The sequence below is a fragment of the Pleurodeles waltl genome, chromosome 7 (assembly GCF_031143425.1).
Source record: "Pleurodeles waltl isolate 20211129_DDA chromosome 7, aPleWal1.hap1.20221129, whole genome shotgun sequence".
In the NCBI taxonomy this organism is placed as follows: Eukaryota; Metazoa; Chordata; class Amphibia; order Caudata; family Salamandridae; genus Pleurodeles; species Pleurodeles waltl.
This window is the reverse complement of record NC_090446.1, coordinates 904,989,323-905,009,783: the sequence shown is the minus strand read 5'-3', so window position 1 is coordinate 905,009,783 and position 20,461 is coordinate 904,989,323. Positions and strand designations below refer to the sequence as shown.

The 20,461-nt window shown below is 44.0% G+C and overlaps 1 protein-coding gene across 5 annotated transcripts in view; it reads right to left on the bottom strand.

Moving 5' to 3' along the window:
• The window catches only part of HMGXB3 (HMG-box containing 3), a 330,748-nt gene that overhangs the window by 85,557 nt on the left and 224,730 nt on the right, over positions 1 to 20,461 (bottom strand). For all 5 annotated transcript variants that reach the window (XM_069199526.1, XM_069199525.1, XM_069199522.1 and 2 more), the window contains exons 14-15: positions 10,278 to 10,409; positions 9,380 to 9,564 (exon numbers count right to left, since the gene is read on the bottom strand). In XM_069199526.1, the coding sequence (XP_069055627.1) occupies positions 9,380 to 9,564; positions 10,278 to 10,409 (317 nt within the window). The remainder of the gene's footprint in view (positions 1 to 9,379; positions 9,565 to 10,277; positions 10,410 to 20,461) is intronic.

The window sequence follows — 20,461 nt, the reverse complement described above, 5'->3', positions numbered from 1 at the left end:
TCGCTTCCAGTATGTCCCTGATGAGAGGCAAAGGATAACGATCTTTAATGGTAATTTTATTCAGACCTCGAAAATCCAGGCACGGACGAAGATCCTTAGTCTTCTTGGGCACAAAAAAGAGAGGGGCCCCAGCCGGAGACGACGATGGAACAATAAGACCACTCTGTATATTTTCGTCCAGATACTCCTTTAGAACTTCCTTTTCGGGTTCCGTGAGGGAGTACATCCTCCCAAAAGGAACAATTGTGCCGGGTTCCAATGGAATTGCACAATCATATTCTCGATGTGGAGGTAGCACAGGTTTTGACGGTTTTTGGAAAACATCCTGAAACTCCAAATAGTGGTCTGGGACCCCTTGGACCGTATTAATGGACATACCAGTGGCACCTTCAGTAGCTAAGGATCTTTTCGGAGACCAATACTTGTCGGAAGTAAAACAGTTCTCATGACAAAATTGCGAAGACAAAGAGACTGTCCGGGTAACCCAATTTATATATGGGTTATGTCTGATGAGCCACGGAATTCCAAGAATGATGGTATGGTTAGGGGACATAATAAGATCGAAGGAGATGTGTTCTTGATGGTTTCCCACCTGTAGACTTAACATCAGGGTAGTGGTGTCTACAGGACCAGAGGATATCAAAGATCCATCCACAGTGTGTACCTGTTCGGGTACTTCTTTAGCTTGAGTAGGAACTAGGTTAGCAGCAGCCCACGTCTTGTCCATGTATATACCACTAGCACCACAATCTAGTAATGCCATAGTCTTTTCTTGACGACCGTCAGGAAGTTGTAACAGGACAGGAAAGATGAACAAGGCAGTTGTATTGTCATTAAAGGAGCTGATGGAAGGTATAGCTGTAGATCCCGTCCCCTCCCTTCTTACAGAGGACGGGAGGTGGCGTTTCCCGAAGGCCTGGACGGACGTACTGGACAGGTACGGAGCATGTGACCAGCAGACCCACAATACAGGCACAACCCTCTCTTGCGTCTGTTTTCTCGTTCACTAGCAGAGAGCGGACCTCGGGTAGTATCCACCTGCATGGGTTCCCCTTCGATGTCTCTAGCAGGAGTGCGAGGTTCCTCGGAACGCTGCAGGTATGCACGTGAGCTACTTGGCTGGGCAAACCCTCTACTCCTTTTCTTTTCCGATCTCCGTTCCTGAAGACGATATTCGATGGACAGTGCTTGATCCATCAGGCCACGAAGATTTTCCGCTCTGGTAGAATGCACTAGTTCATCCTTTATTTCTTCTGAGTCCTCTACGAAATAATGTTACCAGAGTACGTTCCACCCAAGTGGTCTCTGCCGCCAGCTGACGAAAACGGGTTATATATTGCAGGACGTCTTGGGAGCCTTGTTGGATGTCGCACAAGGCTTCTTCAGCGGAGGCTTCCAATCCAGGACAGCTAAACATCTGCTTGAAGCGACTCACAAAGGCGGAATAGTCTGACAATACAGGGTCGTTGGAGGACACCATCGGGGTTGCCCAGGCCAAGGCTGGACCGGATAAGGCACTGATAAGATAACCCACCTTGGTCCTGTCGTGGGAGAATTGAGTAGGTCGGAAGGCGAAATACACCGTTAAAGCATCCAAGAACTCGCGAAGCTTGGTTGGTTCACCAGAGAAACAAGGGGTAGAAGCGGAGATTGTCGGAACATCACTGGTGCGGAGGGCCAAAGCCTGTCGTAACGCAGCATTTTTATTACGTAGTTGTTGCAATTCCTGGGCTTGTTGCTGAATCGTGGTCAACAGAGATTGCTCCGGAGCTGCAGCAGCCGCCACTGTATTATCCATGGTGTTTGAGGACGTCGGAATGGTTTGGCGCTGCAATCTGTCACGACTCACGTGCTGCTTGCGCCTGGAATTTGCAGATCTGGTGGCGTGAATCTTCAATGTTCGGCTTTGGCCCAAAAAGGGGCGACTCTTTCTGGTAGCCACGGTGCTGTAGGCAATGGAGACACCAAGAACAGACCGTGCCCTTCAGAAAGTAGCGCCAGAGGGAAAAAAACCCTTAAAAAGGGGAAAAAACCTCCAAACAGGAAGACTCCTGGAGAAAAACAAGAACAAACAAACAGGAATCCAAAAGGAGCAAAAATCAGAAAACACAGAATGCTGAATCCAAAACCAAAGGGCAAGGAAATCAGGAGCGAGACACTAACTGAGCAGAAAGTGTTGCAGCGCAAGGAAAGAGGAAAAACACAGCCCTTATATACCAAAAAAACAGGAAGTGACCCACAGGAAGTAAAAGGACACCATCTTAGATAGGGAAACAATACATAGAACAGAATAGTAGAGGAACCATAGAGAATAGGGAACAAGGAATGCTGGGAAAGCACAGGAATCTGGGAAGGAGGAAAAAACATAAAGAAAGGCACACAACAGACTGCAAAAAGAAGAAAGGACAAAGAAACGAAGAAAAACAGGTAAGAGGGTTCAGAGACCCCTGGGACAGTGAAAGGCAGAAGGAAGAACGAGGCCCCAAGCAAATCTGGGGCCTCGAAACGCGCAGGAGAGGCTGGGGGCGCGCCGCGTCTTAATAACGCGGTGCGCGGCCCGAGCCGAACGCCCGGTAGAAGTCGAGCTCTCGGCTCGCGCCGCGCGGTGCAGCGCGACACAGACACTAGACTGGATCTAGACACTTTTGTGGCATTTCCCTCATGCTTCGACATATGGCGCCGTACGGCCCCATGTCGGGTCTATGTCCCCAGACATAACCTTGGGGACACTATCTGCGCTACCTCGGCCTGCTGATGGCAGTTTTTTTTACTGACTTCCCTCCACGTCTTGCTAAAGGACTATACAAGCCCATGCCACAGAACAGGGCTGAGAGTGGTTGGTATGGAATCTGCATTCAGACAGTCTCTACTAGAAAAGGCATCATTGAATATAAGTAATTTGTTCTTCTGATGGACACTTGTAACCGCAGATTCTTCACCTTGTGAATACTACGCTCTGCCTGTTGTGGGTCTGTGGAATGGCTCAACCTAGGAAATCTTGTAAAGTTGATCAGGCAAAATGCCTGTCCCGCAAAATCTGGTTATCTAGGCAGTAATGTTTCATGAATGTGTGGAGAGAGACACCCATGTTGAAGCCTAGTAAATGTCCAGAACTGGCACAACGCTCACCAGCACAGTGGTAGAAGTCTTGCTCTGGTGGAATGGGCGTGCAAGCCTCAGGCGTGCAGAATCTTGCTAGCCCACAGCAGATTGTAATACATAACACAATCAAACTGGGGATGGTCCCCTTTTGCACTACTTTTCCTTCATTAGTCTCACAAAAACCGACAAACAGCTGATCTTGTTGGTACTCACAGGTTCGGTCCACATAGAATCCAAGAACCCTATTAGGGTCGAGGTGATTAAGACTTTATTTGTCTTTGGAGGAATGAGGAGAATCGTTGAAACCAGCAAGATAATGGATTGCCCTACCTGTACAGAGATGACTACTTTGAACTGGAATGCCACCTTTGACCGGAGGACCAATTTATAGACAATGCCTGGAGTTCACTCATCAGCCTAGCCAATATTATGGTAATAAAATGACATTTTGATAGTCAGCAGGAAAAGAGAACAACTGTGCATTCGAAGGGAGTGCACATTAAGAAAGTGAGTACAAAATTAAGGTCCTACTGCAGCATCACAAATGGTGTTGGATGGAACATGTGGAAATGCCCTTCAGAATATGCATCACAAGTGGCTTGAGGAGGGATGGCTTACTGGGCAATTGCAAGAAGGCTGCAAGGTAACCTTTAAAGGTCATTCTGGGCTGAAGACAGACAAAATAAGAGAACATCTGATTATTGTGAATTCAGGGGCTGGATGTATAGGGAGGAACACCAAACAATAAACTTCTCACAGCGTTCCTAGTAAACAGATTGGTAGATGGCCACATAGCTGCCAAGATTACACCAATTATTTAAAGAGGAACGTTGTCGCTGCTTAATCACCACTCACAGAGGTGCAGGTCATGTACGCTCGGATAGAAGACACAACTCTGCTGTTGTGACAGGAGGTCCCCCAAATGATTAGCCGAATCGGAAGACATGTGCTCACAGCCAGACATTCTGGGTGTCACATTCTCTTCACTCACTCTGGGGCCATCAGGATGTCTTGAGCCCGGTCTTTCCTGATCTTTTTCAATATTCTTGTCAGAACAGGAAGAGGCGGAAAGAAATAGAGGAGTCCCCAATGCTGATGAAAGGCATTTCCAAGGGATAAATATCTTGAGAGCTCTAACATACAAAAGTTTTAAACACTGCACATCCTTTGTGGTGGCATATAATTCGAGCCAGACTTCTGTTCATTCATGAAAGATGCCCTGTGACACCTCTGAATGTACCTGCCATTTATGATCCATTAGGCAATGCCGGTTGAGTTCCCCCGCCCGGACATTTAAAGATTCTGCTGGGTTCAGGGAAATCAGGGAGATGTCCTGGGAGTTCAGCCACTTCCAGAGGCACAAGGCCTCGTGGTACAGGACCCACTACCCCAGTCTACCCTGTTGCAATACCACATTGTGGTTGTGTTGACAGCAAGAACCTGCACCCTTTCCTCCTTGATGATTGTGAGTAACGCTTTCAATGCCAAGTAAATCGCTTGCAACTCAAACAAGTTAATATGGAGATGAGCCTCCACTGGAAATAGACTTCTCTGATCTCCACTGCTCCCAGATGACCTCCCTACCCAGCAACGATGCATCTGTTATGACCATTAGATCTGGGTGGAGTAGGGAGAGCCATCTGTGTCTGGTTCAATTGCAGTTCAGCAGCGATCACGGCAGATCTTTCACAGATCTCCTTCAACACCCGGATGGACTCAGATAGGCCCCCTTGGGGCCCACTGAGACCTCACATCCCACTGCAGAGCCAACATGTGCCACCTGGCACGGAACACAAGCAGGATGCAGAAGGCCAAGAAGGGCAGAAGACTCGAAGTCACTCTCACTGATAACCAAGGGTTGAAACATCAGGATCATAGCCCCGAACGGACTGGAGTCGTTGAGGTGGAAGGATGGCTTGGAAAAGCATCATGTCCAGAATGGCACCAATGAAAGGAAGCTGTAGTGAAGGAGTCAGGTATGCTTCAGCACATTGATGAGAACACCTAACGATATAAATGGGTAACTTGCTGCCTGGATGTGGCTTACAAGTGTTTGAGTCAAGCCCACCTCCAGCAGCCAGTTGTCGAGATATGGGAAGCCTTGTATACCCAACCTCTGTAGATCAGCAGCGACCTCCATATCAGCTTTGTGAACACCCGAGGAGCGCTGGTTAGGCCAAAAGGGAGAAGAGTGACCTGAAAGAGTGCAAATGCCTAGGATAGGACAGAGCCCCCCTAACTCCCCCTTCAGCACAAAAAAGTGACAGGAATAGCAATCAGTCCTGACTTCTGATGCCGGCACCCTCTGTATTGCTCTGTTGACCAAGAGAGCTTGAAGTTCTCCACAAAGTATGGACAAGTGATCTTCTAAGAAGTGTTGCTGGCAGGTGGCATGTCCGTGGAGAGGTGGGGGAGGGAAGGTGGCAAAAAGGTAGGGTATTCATTTTGCACAATCTGGAACACCCATTGATTGGATGTGATGCAACATGCTACCAGCTGATCGTGCACTAACAAGAAGAAATTAGAGGTGTTTTGCAGAGGCTGTAGGGGGTGAGCCTGGGGTTTGAGTCAGTCATGGGCCTGGACGCTGTCAGCTTGATATGTGGTCTCGGCCTCAAAAGGTGTGGGAAACCTGTTGCTAATGAGGCATATGTTGTGTCTGCCTCTGCTGGTAGCCCCAATTGAAGCCCTGACAGGGGTGCTGCTTTTGAGGAAACTGACGGAGCTAAGCCGAGAGAGAGGGCAGTGGCCTTACTCTCCTTAAATCGCTCAAGTGCAGAGCCTGCCTTCAATCCAAACAGCCTACAGTCCATGAGGTACTGCTGGGTGTCAAATGAGAAGCCCATGGACAACATCCAGGAAGGAAGCCTCAGCAAGCACCACACTGGTGCCAGGCACTCAGCATTATCCAGACCGGATCAAATTGCAGCATCCTGCCCATTCAAAATAAGTCGCTGCAAGGTTGGACGAGTTCCTCCAGACAGCTGGAAAGCTGTCGCCAATCTGTCATATAAGGCAAGTGAATACCTTGCCAAAAGGTGTTAATAGATCTAAGTAAGGGCAAGGCTATCATCGGAAAACACTCATCTTACAAATGTCCCCATACTTCTCCACTTGTCTACTGACTGGTGGGCAAGATCATGTTTTGACCCTGGTACCCACCAGACTATCAGTCAGGGCCTTGTTATAGGAGAAAAATGCTCCTGGCAGGGTTGTGCTGGGTTGAGGACCTTTCTCAGCATATTGGTTTTGACCTCTTGAGTGTTCAAAGTGGTATAGCACTTCCACTGCTCTTCAAATCACCAACGCAAAAGAGACCTCAGTAGCCAGAAGGAGACCAATGTCTGTCAAAGTGTCCAGGCTACTGGCATCCTAGAGGTCATTAAATATGTTACCATCATCCTCATACTGGTTTTCATTGTCTATATACACAGTGTCATATTGTGAGGCATGAGTGTCTGGTTCAGCATACTACTGAGCCTGGAAAGTGGGTTATGGGTGTCTGAGCCCGATAGAATGCTGTGTCCAGTGTCGGTATTGGAGTTAATACTTGAGCGTGAAGTCTAAAGAGGTGTCAAGTGTGTGGCTGAAGGTGGAATCATGGGAGGTGCAGACACCAGAGCCTTCGACACTGGGTGAGTGGTAAACCTCTGTGCAAGGTCAAGAAGAACAACTGACAGAGGAAGATTTTACAGACGTTAACCCGACTGAACTGGGGAGGGAGGGAGGGCTCTCGGATCCATGGGCCCGGAGGCTCTCCAAAGGGTTCCAGTGCACCATTAAAAATCTCCTGGATGGCTACCTTTAGTTGATGTAGCTACTGTGGTATCGCAGTCCATTCGGGAAAAGCTCTGGATGAGGGGAAAAAATATCGATGAATAGACAACCGGCAGAATGATTTGGGCAAGAGTTTCATTAGATCGAAACAGGATGCTACTACGGATGCAATTTGTTTGGCCACAGGATGTTGGTTATCAATTATAATACCAAGGTTTCTGGCTGAAGAGGCAGGCATGCAGCAGGACCCAGTTCAACAGGCCGCCAGCCTCTGGACCAGTGAGCAATGCTCCTTTTATACAGAACCACCACAGTCTTATCTCTGTTTAATTTTAAGCAATTATCTTGTATTCAAGCCTGCAATAACACAATCCAAGCATTGAGTTTTTACTACGTGATGTGGAGGTCCTCCAAAATAGAGACTATTTCTCAATCTTCTTTAAGTCAGACTATTTAGGTCTGTGAGGCACTTGACTCTTCTCTTATCAACCCAGAAGGCTTTTTTTTAATCTTTATGTTCTTCGACTGCTGAATGACTTTTACTTTATCTTGGAGTTGAACATAGCTGAGACATTGGACGCTGAGGCTTTTTCCACACCCAAAGTATTTTCTTCAGCACCCCTCAGGCAACCTCCAAGCCTATGGTTCTCTGGTACTCTACATCAGAGGCTTATACTTGCTTCTCGTGGCCTTCTTTCATTCCCTCAACTTCATTTAACTTCCCCTTACTCAGAAAAACCCAGTTCGGAAATATTGTATTCCTTTGCTTGTGCTATGGTGTAATGTACTAAGGGCCCTGGGCTTAAAATTGTTGAATGCCGTTCGGTGCTTGCAAAGGCAAACGGTGCAAACCTTGCACATTTCGTTTTTGTGAAAACTAACTGCAGTAAGAAGTAACAATTACATGTACAATTAACTATTTGTGCTGTTGGCAACTATGAGAATGTAACATGCAGTTCCATGGATATGTTCCCCATCTGTGAACTGTGTCTTGCACTGATTACATGACATCTTTGATAAAAACTACATGTACAAGTGACCCTCAAGTTAGCAATTACGAGATTTAAACATGCTGCACCATGGGCTTTTTAAGTCCTCCTGCTTGGTCAGCAACAGTCTTAAGCATAAACTCTCACTTTTGTTTATATGCTTGATAAGTGGTCTTTACAAATTGCCATTTGATATTGTTTTTTCTCCAAATTCCCGGCCCAAGATGGCGCTCTGCTCTAGTTTTGCAAAATTATCATACACCGCACCTTTTTATGAAACAGGCTTCTAGGTCGTCATTCTACTGACAACTGATGAACTCTTGTTGCTCCAATGTGAATGGGACACACTGGAGACTAGGTTTTGATATAAGTAGGTTTAAATTGTTTTGAATGATTCCTAAGGAACCACTATTTGTATTTTTCAGTAATTCATTGGTTACCATGAAAACAGGGGTTGCCTTGGTGTGCGTTCTCCTGCCAACATACCAGGGCAGTGGTGACGGTAGGGCATGCAGAGATGAGGTTTGTGAAGAGGACAGCATTTTGACGAAAAGGCACCCTCTGGAGGTCAGTAGCCTAATGACAGGTCTGTAGCTTATTGGGAGCGGGATTCTGTGTGGGAGTCGCGATTGGGATGTTCAACTTGAGAGGTCTCTGGTGAAAGACAGCATTGATAACATAACGCTGTTAAACAGCATCAACATTACTGTGAAGTAGCATCATCGGAAAGGTTTCGCTATTTTAGCTATAGGCAACTTAGGCATGCACCCAAGCAATATACGGATCGCACAGGATAGATGGAAAGTAGAAGGTATATCAGAGTATTTGCAAATAACACGTTTAATCATCATTAATCCACAATATACAGTTCTGCCCCTTGATTCACATGTTTTGGAAACTGATTAAAGGCGGTACGTAGGGGGTCACCAGGGTGTCTTTTCAGCCGTGCCTAAAGGTAATGCTGTTAGAGTTTTGGAGCCATCAACAATTGCTCAAATATTCCAAACTCAGCCTAACTCTGGGGTAGCCGTGGGATGCCTGAAGCAGAAATATGGTATTCCACTGTGGATATGTGTATGCCTGCATATGTTTATAAGTGAAGAGGGAGCCTCAAAAAATTCATTAAGCTGTATGACCCATGAAAAGGATTTGATATCCTGAACTAGATTAGTTTTGTGTTTTTTTTATTTTAAACAATTGTTGGCAATTAGCTTAACCACCACTCTGTAGAGATGGTGTCCTACAGGCTGTAATTTTGTAGTGTAATTAATGCTATCATTTGATGTATAATTTATACTATAGTGCATACTCTTAAGTAGTGGTTGATTTTTTTACTGGTAGTGGAAGGGCACACGTGTGTGCCTGTGCTGATTATCTCCACTTTTTGAAGAGAGGGATGTTTGTTTTTCTATAAATGAAAAATCAATAGCTGTTCAAAAAAGGTATATAAACAGTGGCATTCCTCCAAAAGCAGAAGAGGGGGAAAACGCTAACAAATGTGCTGAACTTACCTCAATATTCTTCAGGGATAGGGTATTCTCCATGTTACGCTGCGCTATCTCAACCTTAGGTGCAATCCCACACACGCCACAGATCATGTCGTTGTAGTCTCGGATGGTGAGGCATTCAAAAGCCCAGTAAGAATTGGATAGAAGCTCGTGCAACGTAAGCTCCTCCTCAGGGCTCAGATTTTTCTCTGAAACAAATTGCAATAATTAATTAGTCAACAAAAGAAGCTGCAGGCAGATTTTTAGGCATAAACGCGAAGGAGAACAGACCTGCATCTTCATCATAAAGAAAAAGAGGGAGACTTTCTTTTACTAGCAGTGACAACACTTGAACAGTATGTTTACTGCCTCTGACACCACGTTAAATATTTCCACTTGACTTGTCTTTTTCTTGGTCCTGATTTTATGTCCAGCACTATAAATGTGGCAAATGGGGTTTCCAGTCTAATAACACAACATTAAGGGCAGCCCGTTAGGCAACTCTGAAGAAGGTAATCTCTCAGAAAGATATCACTGCAGGAAGGGTTACCGTGTGTAGTATTGCAGCAGTATAGAGAGCAACATCCAGTATGATTTCACTGCAGTATAGGCACCTTCTAGGGAGATATCACTGCTATCTGAGAGATGTGCACTTTTTGTCTGTGATTTCATTTTGAAGCCCTTGGTGGAAAACCTCTAAAATTCTACTTTAATTATTAGTTTCAAGCTTTCTGTCACCATAATGTAATTCCCACCAACACTTTGCAAAACTCTCCTCTCAGGCCTGCAAAACCACTTTCCTAGGGTACTCAAAAGCCACCACGGGAGAGGGTAGAGATGCACCACAGAAGTGGCGAACTTTAGAGACCTGCCAATGAATGAGGGGGTTGATAGAGAAACGGGGGATCCTATATGTACTGACCTGTTTGCTCCTGTACAGACGCCAGGATGCTTCTGACAGATGAGTTGGGGTCCTCCCCAAGCTTGATGTGATTTCGGATAGTGAATAGCAGGTCCAGGCTCACTAGGAGTTTGTTCCCCAAATTAAAAAGACCTGAAAATTAGGGACAGCAGCAATGACTTAGTAGATGGGTTAGAAAAACCTATCCATAAAAGCAATACCCAGGCAAAAAGAACACAACTAAGCAATCCTTCAGATAATATACATGGGACGTGCAAAACTTCAGCATGTAAAATAAAAAGGCAGGAACAATACAACTTCCCTCCTTAAAACACAGCTATGCACATGTGGACAAGGTAGAGGTCCTGGGACAGATAATGATGGTGGCACCAGAGGAAGCTCTTCAGGGGCGAGATATCCACCAGTTCTAGCTCAGACTGCGTAAGTGGTAGAGTGCACCCAGGGGGACTTACATCTTGACTTTGAGCAGTGTCTAGGGGAGTCGTATCTGAACTTCCTCTTCTTTTTATATTTTCCCCTCTTCTCCCTGAAGGATTTATTGTGAAGAAGAGAGAGATTTGAAGGGGGACTTCGACCTGGAGCACAAATGGCATTGAGCCCGTTGGTACTTGTGGTTTTGCGTTGCGCTCTTTCATGGACTTGGGGTGCAGAGACTGCGCTGCTCGCACAGCCTTGAGTTGTGCCTTGCGTCCAAGTACCAGTGACAGACCTCATGCAGGTGCAAAATAAACATTTACTCATTACATTGGCAACAGGTCTTGAAGCCTGACTTCTTGGGTTGTGACATTCCCTAAGCACTACACTGGGGGGAAATGGGAAAGAATCTCTGAGAGAAAACACCAGGAGTAAAAATCACGAGGTTAGCTCCAGATCAGGGTTGAAGGGTGCAGAAAAAATAAGGAACTGGTTTTGGTGCATTGGGATGGATGATTTATGGCTCCAGTGATATAACTGGGGTCGCATCAGAAGCAAAAAAGAGTCTGCACAGGAGAGCTAATCTTTATATATACAATCCATACGTATAAACTTACCTTTCTGCCTTTCTAGCCTTCAAAATAAGGGGATCCCAATTTGTAGTGAAAAAAAAAGTATTGGAGTTCAAGATAATGGTATTTCAAAATTGCGGATCTGAAATTTTGTGAATGTAACTTTTATTTGTCCCTTTTCCACCAGAAAAAACGTTTTAAGGGAACGATACTGCACATAATAACTCTGCATATATAATTCATGCAGATGGCACCCACTTACACCTTGAGGCGCCAGATCCCAATGACTCACTTTCCAAAGTGGATGCTACCTTTAGCAAAACACCACATTGACTCTGAACGGCTTGAAACTGAACAAAGACAAAAAAAAGTGTTGCCATAGAGCCCCTAGCATCTTCCTTCTCCAGTGTCCTTTTCAAGCCTTTCCACCAAATTCTCTGAAATATAAAAAAAATATCTTAGGGCCACTTAGGAGGCCAATATGACCATGGTTCACATGCCAAGAAGGTGGTTTGTTCTGCAGTGAGGCCAAGCTATGCTTTAGCTATCGATTAAGACATGATTTTAAGATTCTTACTCCACAAATGGATGCATAACACAGCGCTGACGTAAGTAGCCTGGTGAATCTACATTATTGTCTTAGTCGCTCTATGCATTATAGAAAGCTCCAAGGAACACCTGTAAATGTAAAGGAGGCCATCAATTTCCTGTGTTGGGCCTATGGAATCATCTCCAGACTCGGATGTGGTAAATATATCATTAACTGCTTCTACCACAATATAAAGTTAATTTCTGTACGAGGTGTTTGAATATGGCAATATGCATCTTGCAAATTCATTGTTAATATAGGTCCACTTATTTTCACAAGAAAGAAATTATTTTAACAAGAGAAAGACAGGAAGAGACCACTAAAGCTTTCTTTTATCACATACTTATTAAAAGCACTGAAATCTAAAATGGATCTCATCTCTGTGTCGTTGGGAGCACAACATCCCTGCTCACATAAGAGCTCAAAGAATGATATCCACTGGTGACCACCTGAACTTTATAAAGGTGAAGGAAGCATGACGAAACCTGTGTAAACCAGACACTGAAAAGGTGCGAGAAAAGACTGGTTCTATGTATACCTTGGTGTGTTTCATGTATTGAAATCCTTCATCCTCCAGTTATCTCTTCCCATGAGGGAGGAGCACTGCCCAATACTCTCTCAAGGGAAGTTCAAATGAATTGGCATTTGCCATTGATGAAAAACACATATCCCATGTCAAAAAAAGTGATAGCAGATAAGCAAAGGCGAACTACCTTAGAAAAGAAAAAATGTGTCAAAAACATACACATTCTCTCAGAAGTTAATAAACAGAATCCTTAGGAACGGCAGAAAACGCAGAATTCAAAGAAACAGTTTTCCAGAACATAGCTCCTTGAGAAAACCCCCTCTGAACTAATCAAATGGAGATAAATTGTTATCTAGCACTTCCTCTGTTACTTTACTAACAAAACACAACACCAAATCAACCAATCCAGAACAAGGAAGCTGCTTATTGACCAAATAAAAACAGATATGTGGTGGTGATATCCAGATTTCCTATACTTGTCAAGTGACAATGTAAGCAACTGCAATACAGCATGAACATCCAGAAAGGAGTGAAGCACCTGGCAGCAACACCTATCTTCCTACTGCTCCTAAAGGAAGATATCACTGACGTTAGAGCACTGAGATATAAAGATGCATCTATTACCGTTAACAACCAATATATCTTTCAGACATCCATTTCCAACATTATCTGAATAACATTTTCTACCTAGGAATTAACACAATATAATACTTGTCTTTGTAAAGTGCACCTTTATACCCCAGGATTCTTGGTACCAGATGAAGAAATTTAGGTAATATTATTTCTGGTTCATACTCTTACAGATTACTTGCTTCAAGAATATCACCAGACACCAAACTGTATATAAATAATTATTTAGTAATGATCCAACGGGCCAATAAGTCGTGTGATGCAGGTCCATACTACCCTTGAAAGCTGACGCCAGTTCTTGTATCTTTTTCCTTCTACACACTCAGACGCATAGCATAGAGGAAGCTGTCTGAGACGGTGTGCTGATTATCCAACATAGAACCTTTTTAGATGCAAAAGAGACCACTCCACAGAATGAGGAATCAAGAGGGCAGTGAGGAATCTGTAGTTAGACCATGAGCCTGACAAGGCAAAGTTACTGCTTACTGCCACTATAATCAATGTGGCAGATTTTTCATGGCCGTTTGTTTGGGACCCACTCCTGTCCTGACTCACTTTCCAATTTGAAATTTGAGGATATATATTGACTCCAACCTTGGTTTTGGAACCAAAGTGGCTAAATCATGTTTCTTCTACCTGACAAAAGTACAGCAGATATTCCCATTCTTAGAATTCCAGTGTTTGATGGCATCATTCACTTGAGAATTGATTTTGCAATTCTATTCCGCTGGTACCACCAAAAAAAAAACCTAGACGAGCTGCAGCTGGTTCAGAATTCAGCTATACTTCTCACTTTAAGTCTGAAGAAGCATTCAAAACCAGTAGCAAAAAGGAGCTCGATTGGTGCCAGTACATGCTCAGGTTTTCTAAGGTCAGGCTGGTTGAAAACCCCTGGATGGGGCATGCACAGAATCTTGAAGTTGTTAAACCTACTGGCATTGAAAGATGCAAGAAGGAATAGAGCTGATTAAATGCAGCACCATTCAGCTCCAGAAGCATCTTATTTGGGGTGGGCACCAGAAGAAGTCTGGAAAATTGTGCCTTCTGATAAATTTCCACTTCTTTTCAGTAGCCCAGAAAGTAATTTGCATGCTTGGGTCAACATATGTTTGAAAACGTTTCTTTTCCACAATGTAAGTGTTATAAAGTAAACTCAAAAATATACTTACAGATGTGCAACTGGATCAGCTCTATTGGCTTGCCATTTCAGACATATTAACAGATTGCAAGACACTAACAGGAGACATGAAGTGTATGTCTGCCTTTAACTTACCTGTTTTTCAGAATCAGTTAAACCTGTGTTGCAATGGGCCTGTGCTGAATGTCCAGTTAATGAGGATTACCATGAAATGCCTCTTAAGACAGCTATTGTCTGATAAATATGTATTACCAAAATGTCAATAGAATGTGCTTTTAAAGTGTGCTTATCTCTGAAAGGTCATTCAGCTGTTTGAAAAGCTCCTCTTTGTAGTTGCATCTTCTTTTGAACTAAAACATTGTCTACTAATGTTTAGAAAGAGTGGTGATTTTTAATTACTCTAGTAGCCTCGCCCCCACTGGCCCTGCCTCACCCTGACCTGTAGGCCCACTACTGTGGTCCTCGGCAACAAACCAGACTGTACTTTTGCAAAAGAAAAAGTATGCGAGTACCGAGTTGTAAACGTTATGTATCGGCAACCAACCAGGAATTCAACAGAAGAAATCTGTGCCAAAGGTATCATTAACTTACCACTGTGGAAGTGAGAACCTCGTCACAAATAATCGCCACCTTTGCACATTCAACTTAGTTTCACTCTGAACTCTGTCCATGCCGTCAGACGCAGAGCCACTGGCTAATCATATTTGACAATATGCAGATCTCTAAATTGGGACCTTTTTAAGCTGGAGTACAGCCATTCCTCAGAATGGAATAAGGGGTTGGAGGGTCGGTGAACAGTCTATGGCTAGAGTAGCCACCAGAAAAAAGCATTACCAAAAGATAAGAAACCTTTTCTTCTGATAGATACTGTAACAACAAACTACTCACCTTGTGAACACATTCCAAAAGCGGTACCTCTCAAGGTGGTGGGTCTGTGCAATGGCTCAAATGAAAAAGTCCTAAAGGACCGAAAGTGTCCTACCAGATGAACCTATCAAGGAAGCAGTGCTTCATGAACATTTGAACTGATGCTCACAATGCAGCCTGACAGACGTCAAATACAGGCACTCTGCGGGCCAAGCCAGTGGTAGCAGCCTTAGCAGGGTAAAATGAGCCCTCTAGGGGTCGCTTCTTAGCCAGTGTGTAGCAGATCAGCAAGGAATGGTGAGGTGAATCCTTACTGAACAATCTACAGTACCCATTGATTAGATGTGATTCTCTGACACCCATGGAGAACAGGTTCTATCTTGCATCCATCTGGGTGGCCATGTGCCACAGAAGGCAAGTTAAAGTGGTTTTGTGGCTGTGACTGTCGGCTTGATCCCAGACCCTTGCTTTGAAAGGATGGAAGGGAGGTCTGCTGTTGCTTTTGTGGGGGCTGAATGTGTCAGAAGCCTCTGCCAAATCCACAAAAGGGACAGAATTATTGGTTAAACTGCTGCATGGGTGCAGAAAGTTTAAGAGAGTATGCTGTTGCCCGGCTTTCTTTAAAGTGCTCTAGATCCTGTCAAATTGCATGTGTATCATGGACTCTTGGATTGTCCCCTGAAAAAACAGTGCATCTCATCCAGGCATGCCACCAAAGCACCACACTGGGTCCTACAACGCTGCCCAAGCGGCCGGTGGTAACCACTACTGATTGGATGAAGTACTTTGCTGCATTTTACCCACCCTAGATAATATTTGATAGGTTAGCTCTATATTCATCTAGGACACTTGGTAAGACCTTGCTAACCAGGTCACACAATGGAGTTCGAGTAGCATCCTAGTAGATAGCACGCATTGACTGATCTTAAGGCTAGGATGGTACAGGAGAACCTGTGCTTCTCAAAACCTCCAAATATTTTGACTCCATATCTGGCATTGTAGTGGAGAATTAATTTGGGTTAAGTCTGCTAGTAGATGCTTGAACCACAAAGCTTTTCAGCACAGGATTTTGCATCATGTAGGCCGGGTCCTCTAGAGCTGGTCTATGTCTTATGGCCACTTACCTACTTAACAGTAGGCAAGAAAAAGGTTTGACCCACATTCCAATTAATATGTTTGTCAGTGCTTCATGAAATAGCAAAAATGGTTCAGAAGAAGTTTGTCCAGGCTGCAGGACTTCTGTGAGCATCTTTGTTTTTACCTCCATAGAATGCAACTGGGTAAGTATCCATCCCTTCGAAAGTCCACCTTAAAAATGTTGTCATCATATAACTGATGTTTAGCAGTGTTATCTTGATTGTCATCATGACCACACTGACTATTGTCTGAAATCACACCAAAGAGATTCTGAACAGGTTGTCTACCTGGAGGTAATGGTGGGGTCCTGTCCGAGTTGGCAAGTGGTTGTGCTGTCGGTTGAGGCAAAGTTGGAGGAGGAAGCAACTTCAGCCGAGGTTGAGTCCGAAAATTGATTCTTCCTCCAGTACATGCAGGACTGGAGCCGGCATGGAGGGAACCGGCACAGATTGTGGTGCTGTAGTTGGAGTTGGGATGGGTGTCGGGCCAGACTCCACTGCAGGATCGGGAGGACCAGACTCCATCGGGACAGATACGCAAGCAGTAACCGGACTACCAAATGGGCACCTGAGGGAGCCGGTACAGTGGCAGAGATGCCCAAACATGACCTTCTTGAAAGCTTCAGTCTGTTTTGGATTTGATGATAGTTCCAGAAACTTCAGTCGCATCGGGACAAGTTGGGGAAATCAGTTAATCAGCAGAAGTTTGCATCAGAGAGGCACCCGGGAACCCATGGGACTTTTTAAAATTGCAGGATGCAGGCTAGTCCCATGCTGACTTTTTATTTTTATTTTTGGGCTTGGGCTTATACAAACGATTTGAAGTGGAAAGACAATCAGTCGCAGAAAAGGCCTCTAGACTGGATCCGCCTCCTTGATTCTGACAAGGAACTGTCTCTTCTCGTTTTCTGATGATGTTCTGAGCTGAAAAGTTTGGCTTTGTATTGCCAGACTGAGGTGGAATTAATCTTGGAACAGTCCCTGCAAAACTTGAAGTTGTGCAAGGACCCAAGATACAAACCATATGAGGGTCAGTCACAGGCATTTGCTTTTGACAATGTCTACAAGGTTTATACCCTGTTGTTCTACAGAGTGACATTTTATATGTACACTATTGAAACTGAAGAAAAAAAATTTTCATCAAGACAAAAGAGAGGGGAAACGAGCTCTGGATCAGCTTCTGAGGATAAAAGGAGAAAGTAAATTGCATCTGCATATACAGGTGGCTTTTATATGTGGCTCTGCCGTCTGTTCGTGGCATGGGACGCTGCAGATTCACATGCTGTGCACATCCCGCCATCTAGTGTTGGGCTCGGAGTGTTACAAGTTGTTTTTCTTTGAAGAAGTCTTTTCGAGTCACGAGATCGAGGGACTTCTCCCCTTTCGGCTCCATTGCGCTTGGGCGTCGACTCCATCTTAGATTGTTTTCCCCGCAGAGGGTGAGGTAGGAGTTGTGTATATAGTAATAGTGCCCATGCAATGGAGTAAGTATGTATGTACATAATGTGACTAAAAGTGATATATTTACAGATTTACTAATGTACAAGTTTAATTTTTTGTCAACTTCTAACGGCTACAGGCTCCCGGGGAGGTGGGAGGGTGCATGTGAATCTGCAGCGTCCCATGCCACGAACAGATGTACACTGGGTAAGTGACATTTTCCATTCAATGGCATGTGTAGCTGCAGATACACATGCTGTGCATAGACTAGTAAGCAGTTATCTCCCCAAAAGCGGTGGATTAGCCTTCAGGGTTGAAGTTGTTTGAAATAATGTTCTTAATACTGCTTGTCCTACTGTGGCTTGTTGTGTTGTTAACACATCCACGCAGTATGCTTGGTAAATGTATGAGGCGTAGACCATGTGGCTGCCTTACAGATTTCAGTCATTGGTATGTTTCCTAGAAAAGCCATGGTGGCACCTTTCTTTCTAGTGGAGTGTGCCTTTGGTGTAATAGGCAGTTCTCTTTTTGCTTTTATATAACAGGTTTGAATACATTTAACTATCCATCTGGCAATGCCTTGTTTGGATATTGGATTCCCTGTATGAGGTTTTTGGAAAGCAACAAACAATTGTTTTGTTTTGCGAATTTGTTTGGTTCTATCAATGTAGTACATTAGTGCCCTTTTGATGTCTAATGTATGTAATGCTCTTTCAGCTACAGAATCTGGTTCTGGAAAGAACACTGGGAGTTCCACTGATTGATTTAAGTGGAACAGCGAAATGACTTTAGGTAAGAATTTTGGATTTATGCGTAGAACAACTTTATGTTTGTGTATTTGTATAAAGGGTTCTTGTATGGTAAATGCCTGTATTTCACTTACTCTTCTGAGAGATGTGATAGCTATTAGAAAGGTTACTTTCCATGTTAAGTAGTATTTCACATGAGTGCATGGGTTCAAATGGTGGACCTATGAGTCGTGTTAATACGATGTTGAGGTTCCACGAAGGAACTGGTGGTGTTCTTGGTGGGATAATCCTTTTCAGACCCTCCATAAATGCTTTTATGACTGGGATTCTGAATAATGAAGTTGAGTGTGTAATTTGCAGATAAGCCGAAATTGCAGTCAGATGTATTTTAATGGATGAAAAAGCTAACTTGGACTTTTGTAAGTGTAGTAAGTAGCTTACGATGTTTTTAGCAGATGCGTGTAATGGTTGAATTTGATTATTATGGCAGTAATAAACAAATCTTTTCCACTTATTTGCGTAGCAATGTCTTGTGGTTGGTTTCCTAGCTTGTTTTATGACCTCCATGCATTCTTGTGTAAGGTCTAGGTGTCCGAATTCTAAGATTTCAGGAGCCAAATTGCTAGATTGAGCGATGCTGGATTCGGGTGTCTGATCTGCTGTTTGTGTTGAGTTAACAGATCTGGTCTGTTTGGCAGTTTGAAATGAGGCACTACTGACAGGTCTAGTAGTGTTGTGTACCAAGGTTGTCGTGCCCAAGTTGGTGCTATCAGTATGAGTTTGAGTTTGTTTTGACTCAATTTGTTTACTAGATATGGAAGGAGTGGGAGAGGGGGGAAAGCGTATGCAAATATCCCTGACCAACTCATCCATAACGCATTGCCTTGAGGGTGAGCCTGTGGGTACCTGGATGCAAAGTTTTGGCATTTTGCGTTTTCTTTTGTTGCAAATAGGTCTATTTGCGGTGTTCCCCATGTTTGGAAGTAAGTTTTTAGTATTTGGGGATGAATTTCCCATTCGTGGATCTGTTGGCGATCTCGAGAGAGATTGTCGGCTAACTGATTTTGAATTCCTGGTATGAACTGCGCTATTAGAATGTGTTTGTGGGTTATTAGAGGTTGAAATGCTTTTAACGCTAGAAATACTGCTAGTAGTTCTAAGTGATTTATATGAAGCTGTTTCTGCCGAGTGTTCCATTGTCCTTGTATGCTGTGTTGGTTGAGGTGTGCTCCCCACCCTACCATGGAAGCATCCGTTGTGATTACGTATTGAGGCACTGGGTCTTGGAAAGGCCGCCCTTTGTTTACATTTTTAGTATTCCACCATTGAAGCGAGGTGTATGTTAGGCGGTCTATCAACACTAGATCTTGAAGTTGACCCTGTGCTTGTGACCATTGTGATGCTAGGCTCTGTTGTAAGGGCCGCATGTGTAATCTTGCGTTTGGGACAATGGCTATGCATGAGGACATCATGCCTAGTAGTTTCATTACAAATTTTACCTGGAACCTTTGGTTTGGGTGCATGGTCTGTATTACGTTTTGGAATGCTTGTACCCTTTGTGGACTTGGAGTGGCAATCCCTTTTTTTGTGTTGATTGTTGCTCCTAAGTACTGTTGTATTTGACACGGCTGTAGGTGTGATTTGTTGTAGTTGAGTGAGAACCCTAGCTTGTGAAGGGTTTCTATAACGTACTTTGTATGTTGTGAGCACCGTTCTTGCGTATTGGTTTTGATTAACCAATCGTCTAGATACGGGAACACATGTATTTGCTGTCTTCTGATATGGGCTGCCACTACGGCAAGGCATTTTGTAAAAACTCTTGGCGCTGTTGTTATTGCGAACAGTAACACTTTGAACTGGTAATGTACTCCTTCGATTACAAACCTTAAGTACTTTCTGTGGGAAGGATGTATGGGTATTTGGAAAAACGCATCCTTGAGGTCTAGTGTTGTCATGTAGTCTTGTTGTTTGAGCAATGGGATCACGTCTTGCAGTGTCACCATCTGAAAGTGATCTGACTTGATGTAAATGTTTAATGTTCTGAGATCCAGGATGGGTCTTAGAGTTTTGTCTTTTTTGGGTATGAGAAAGTACAGGGAGTAAACACCCGTTCCTTTCTGATG